Below are 5527 nucleotides of genomic sequence, written 5' to 3' on the forward strand. Positions count from 1 at the left end.
AATGTAGCTGTTAGCCACAGTGAACAAAATCTCCAACAGTAAATAACCTTTCCCTTGGTGTGTTGTAGGTATCGTTTATTGGACAGTTCTGGGTCGGGGATCTCAGTTTGGTTCCATCAAACGCGCCTATATGACCACATTCAATGATTATGGAAACAACCCGGTAAAAGAAGTGGACCTAAACCTGAGGTACATCGCAAATCCTGATGGCATCGCTGTGGACTGGGTCGGCAGGTAAATGCTGCTTTGCTTTTGTTCTGTAGAATTTGTGCAAGTCTTGTTTACATTTACTCAGTGTTTTTAAACGTTGTTCTCAGGCACATTTACTGGACAGATTCGGGGACTAATCGAATTGAAGTGGCCAAACTGGATGGACGGTACAGGAAGTGGTTGATCCACACTGACCTCGACCAGCCTGCTGCCATTGCTGTAAATCCATCACTGGGGTATGAGGCTGTATAGCTGTTGTTCGAGAAGAAATATTATGCATGCAATGTTAATTCCTTTGCATGGCATGAAAAATCTTTATAAAATAATGCCTGTGATTGTTTCTGGGCAGGATGATGTACTGGACAGACTGGGGCAGAAAACCCAGGATAGAATCAGCGTGGATGGACGGTCAACACAGAGAGGTGCTGGTGAGGGAGGAGGACCTGGGTTGGCCTACTGGACTGGCTCTGGACTATCTGAATGGAAACAGAATCTACTGGTGTGACTCCAAAGAAAATATCATTGAGTCCATGAAGCCCGATGGCACAGACAGGAAGATCGTCATATCAGGAGGTCAGAGCACTGAGATGTAGAGTAGCTATTCTGCAGACAAGCAATGAGATAGCATGTTTAATAGGCAGACACAGACTGTGTTCAGTGTTTCAGTTGTTTAAACCTCTAACCCTTTAAAAGAGTCGTTGCAATGACACCATTTATTCCAGCCAGATGCTGTATGGTCCTTGAAGGTTTGGAACCCTTCAATCTAAGCTTAAAATTTTGATATTTCATCAAAATCACATTATTCCACATGTCTTATTTAAACATTTAAACTGTTTGCTCTAACCGGATTCTGTAAAAACACGAAAAAATCAGAGCTCCTCAGCACAACTGGATTCTGGTTCTGTTACCAAAACTCACTTGACAAAACTTGTGAGTTTTTTGGCTGAGCAGGACTGAAGTGCAGGCTTTGCTTACACTGAGCAGATAGAAGACAAGTATGGAAACAAATTTAAAATGTACTGCACAAAAGACTTTTCTGAGCTTTCACTACTTCCAGCTATGGTTGTGCTGCTTTCATAGCTGCGCATGATTTTAGATTGCAGTGAAAAATGAGCCCACGGTGAGTAAAAAAATAACGGGCCAAAAAATGCCCAGAAACTGCTTGGCGTTCAGAGGGTTAAATCATAATATAAGTGATTTATTAGAAACAATGTGTTTTCTTCTGTCCCAGACATTGGACATCCCTACAGTTTGGACGTCTTTGAGGGACACGTGTACTGGTCCACAAAAGAGAAAGGTGAAGTGTGGAAGACAAACAAGTTTGGAGGAGGAAATAAAGTCAAAGTTCTAACCATCAACCCGTGGCTGACACAAGTCCGCATTTACCAGGAGCACCGACACAACCAGTCAGGTCAGAACACAGTTTTTACTTTTATATGTCTGATTAAACAGCTCACAAAAATTGACACTGCCTTACTGCTGACACACTTGGGTGAACGTTGTTTTAAATGTGCTGTATGAATCACGGAGTCTTGATGTTTCTCTGAGATAGAAAAATTTACTTTTAAAGTGTGTCCTGGCAGACAGGTATATGTAACAATGAGACACAGACAACTTGATTTGGAATCAAACAGAAATATGGTATTTCTTTAATACAATAATCAATACAATAATTATTTTGTTGGCAAAGCCTAAATGCTGCCTTACAGTGAACTTAAGCCATGAAAAGTAAAACCAGTCAATTATTTAGTAAAGGAGGCTGTCAGTTCTGTAAAACAGTTGCAGAAAGAGGGCACTCAAAAATAATTTGAATTCACACAGAGACCAAATTTCTACAATTTTAAATGCTGCTGCAAAAGTCTCCTGTCAGAGAGAGCAGCAAACATGAAAGCTCTTCTGTCTTGTTAAATGCAGAGTTAGGGGGCAGTTATTGCTGCTAAAAGTTTGTCATGGAAACAAAGTGCAGTGTTTTCTTTTTTTTTTTTTTGTTCACATGCTGTAATCAAAAAAGGCCTTGAAATGTGTCACCAGCTATTAGTTTACTTCCAGTAATTTTTCTTTAGCTAACAGTGTTGGCATTTATGCTCTGTTCTCTTTAGTGCCAAACCCTTGTAAGAATGTTTGCAGTCATCTGTGTCTCCTCCGGCCTGGTGGGTACACCTGTGCCTGCCCACAAGGCTCCTCGCCGGTGCAGTTTGACTCCAACGAATGTGATGCAGGTAAACAACCACAACAGCAGCGCATGTAGTTCCTGCACTCTTGTCTTAACTATAATGTGGCATTCATTGGTCCGTTCTCCTCACCTGCCTGGCTGCTCCTGTGTGGTTTTGTGCAACTGTGGTGTGACATTGTTTTGTTGTTTCTCTGTTTGATCATCCATACGCCTGGCTTTTTGCTCCTGCAGCCATCGAGGCTCCTGTTGCAATGCCCCTTGCATGTAGATGCATGAATGGTGGAACCTGCTACACTGATGAAGGGGGTCTGCCCAAGTGCAAGTGAGTTTAGTTGCAGGCGCCATTTTTACCCATGAAAGACTGTTTATCAGTCTCACTAGTATCCAGTACGTCATTCCGCTATTTATTTTGTTGTTTTACTATGAAAGTTGTTAAAGATTTGCTGTTGTGTGATGTCATGATTTTGTGTAGATGTCCATATGGCTACATGGGCAGTTACTGTGAGATGGGGAAGTCGAGGGGCGCCCCAGCAGGAACAGGTACAGTCATTTCAATGTCAATTTAACCTTCATTTCTTTTTTTATTATATTATGCAATTTCATAGCAAGACAAAGGCTGAACTCATCTTCCTTTCAAAACCTGTGGAAATCTTTTATACATGCAAACAGACAATGTTTAACCCCTTGACGCGTGAATTTATTTAGAATTAAATTAAAAAAACATTTTTATGTGTGTTTTTGCTTTCCAGCTGATGCTAGAATAAGGGGAGATTGTTAATTTATTTATTACACATAGAACATAGATACATAGATATATAACTATAGCAACAGGTATATAATAATTAGGTCCCACTCCGACTGGTCCTACGAGAAACCAGTGCTTGCAAAAAGTTCCGAGATATATATTGAATATACACAAACCGGCACTGGGGGAATGGATACGCTATCTCGGTTGCAGTCTGAATGAAAGTTGCGAATTGGCGACAATAGGTGTCAAGGGGTTAACATGTGGGAGCTGCTGTACAGAAACAACATGATGCTGATCTATCTAAAAGTTACTTAGGCCAAGAAAGCAGTCTGGCTCAGCATTCGTTGAAGATGTTAAGTGATCAAGATCACAAGTTTCTAAATTAATAAATACCCAACAATCAATTACAGTTTAACTGCAGCAAACAGGCCATGCAAAGGTCATGACCTTTATTGGACCACTTAGCCAAATATTATTAGAGGTGTTAATGATCTTCACCTCACCTGGACATGTCCCATAACCACACAGCTCAATGTTTACCATTTCTTCTGTAGCTGTGGCTGTTCTTCTGGCCGTCATTATCATCCTGATTACTGGAGCTTTGGCAGTCGGGGTTTTCCTCAACTACAAACGAACAGGCTCTTTCATCCCCTCCATGCCCAAACTCCCCAGGTATCTGTCACGTATATTCAGTACATGTTTTTATTAGCTGGAACTGCAGCGAAGCTCACATTAGAATATTCAGATCAAAGTTCACGTTGGAGTGTTTTGTTTTTGTCCAGCCTCAGCAGCCTGGTGAAGTCCGCTGACACGGGGAATGGGGTGACGTTTCGCTCCGGTGATAATGTGGATCTCGGACCATCACACATTGGAGTGTCATTCATTGACACGACCATGCAGATGGTGAGTTGTGAAAGTCACTAAAAGCGTGCCATCAGCAATTTTGACGCACAAGTTCTCAGCCATTTGTGGTACTTATTGACACCTTTTAATATTAAAACGCCTACAGAAAGGCTTGCATGAGCAGCATTTGAGAAATCAGGTTAACAAATCAGCAGTTTACCTGTTGAAGTTCTTCAATGTATATAAACACAATCTAACCAGCGAAATATTCCTGTAGGATGATAATTTTGCCATGGAAGCTGGGAGGCAGCCGATCACATTTGAGAACCCGCTTTATCCCACTGCTCCTGTGTCCGGTGATCCTGCTGTCATCCATGCCACACAGGTACTCATAAATACATAAGTAGATGTTTCATGCCACACTATTTAAACAACAATGCTATGACATATAAACTAAGACATTTGATATTCGTGCTTAAAAAACATCATCTATACACACTCCATATCGTACAGCTTCTTCCAGCAGGGAGTAATAACGTTTAAGTAGACCATAAAACTTTCTGGTATGAAAAAAATTCAACTGAATTTTAAAAATGACATATTGTGTATAAACAGACACAGCATGAGTTAGTTGGACTGATTTACAGTAGGAGAAACAGTGAAAGTACATTAAATATGCAAACTAGTTAAACATCAGCAATCTTTGTCCAGAACTATAGACTATTCTTTAGGTGTGAATTAAGAGTATGTTTCCAAATCAATTTGAAAGTTGTACAGAAAGCAATAGATTAATTTGTATAAAAAAAAAAAAAAAAACACAAGACAGAGTAAGCTAGCACTGCTGTCTTAGATCCTTAAGAGAACGGTTTCTGATCTAAGTAAGTTTAATGTTGAATAAAAGAAGAACAACACTGTGGGTACTTCTGAACTTTTTTTGTGCAGATAATGGTTTCTCACCATTTGTAAAGTATTCAAAGTTGTGTATAGGTCTCCTGATAATTGAACATTTGAGCTCAGAACACACCAACAATTCAGTTTTATTTCTACAGCACCAATTAACAGCACAAGTCATCTCAGGACGCTTCACATAGTTGCCTCAAGACTTAACAACGTTGTATTATACAGAGTAACTGAACAAAGCTCTATGCGTCACTGTGAAGAAAAACCATCTTACTACTATTTTTGGTGTGAAACAGGTGACTGTGAATGTTAGCGGTGAGCAGCTGGAGAACAACTTCGTGAACCCGGCGTACCGCGGAGATCAGAGCGTTGGCATCGTCAACACAACTTCAGTCAGCACCAAACCTGTTCCTGTGAGTCTCTTACATGCAGTATGTCCACACACATCTACAGCACGAAGTCTAAACAGCGTGACGTCACCTCACTGACTGTGTTTGTTTGCAGGAGTCAAAGTGGAGCTTATTCAAACGAAAATTAAAGCCAAGCACCACATTTGAAAACCCTTCATACTCAGAGGTACGTTTGGATCATGATGAAAATCCCGTTTGAAGATAAACAGAAAGCTGAGATGTTGCCGTTTGTGTTGTTTTCAG

The 5527-nt window shown here is 40.5% G+C and overlaps 1 protein-coding gene across 8 annotated transcripts in view; it reads left to right on the top strand.

Moving 5' to 3' along the window:
* Positions 1 to 5527, top strand: part of lrp2a (low density lipoprotein receptor-related protein 2a) — a 53047-nt gene that overhangs the window by 46387 nt on the left and 1133 nt on the right. For 7 of the 8 annotated variants that reach the window (XM_035955500.2, XM_035955503.2, XM_035955501.2 and 4 more), the window contains 12 exons: positions 69 to 234; positions 318 to 446; positions 560 to 783; positions 1442 to 1621; positions 2310 to 2429; positions 2615 to 2705; positions 2856 to 2923; positions 3686 to 3803; positions 3914 to 4034; positions 4252 to 4359; positions 5171 to 5287; positions 5379 to 5450. In XM_035955500.2, the coding sequence (XP_035811393.2) occupies positions 69 to 234; positions 318 to 446; positions 560 to 783; positions 1442 to 1621; positions 2310 to 2429; positions 2615 to 2705; positions 2856 to 2923; positions 3686 to 3803; positions 3914 to 4034; positions 4252 to 4359; positions 5171 to 5287; positions 5379 to 5450 (1514 nt within the window). Of the gene's footprint in view, positions 1 to 68; positions 235 to 317; positions 447 to 559; positions 784 to 1441; positions 1622 to 2309; positions 2430 to 2614; positions 2706 to 2855; positions 2924 to 3685; positions 3804 to 3913; positions 4035 to 4251; positions 4360 to 5170; positions 5288 to 5378; positions 5451 to 5527 lie in introns of those variants that run through there. The other variant, XR_008603270.1, reaches the window with a different exon arrangement.

The sequence above is a fragment of the Amphiprion ocellaris genome, chromosome 11, assembly GCF_022539595.1.
Source record: "Amphiprion ocellaris isolate individual 3 ecotype Okinawa chromosome 11, ASM2253959v1, whole genome shotgun sequence".
NCBI lineage: Eukaryota > Metazoa > Chordata > Actinopteri > Pomacentridae > Amphiprion > Amphiprion ocellaris.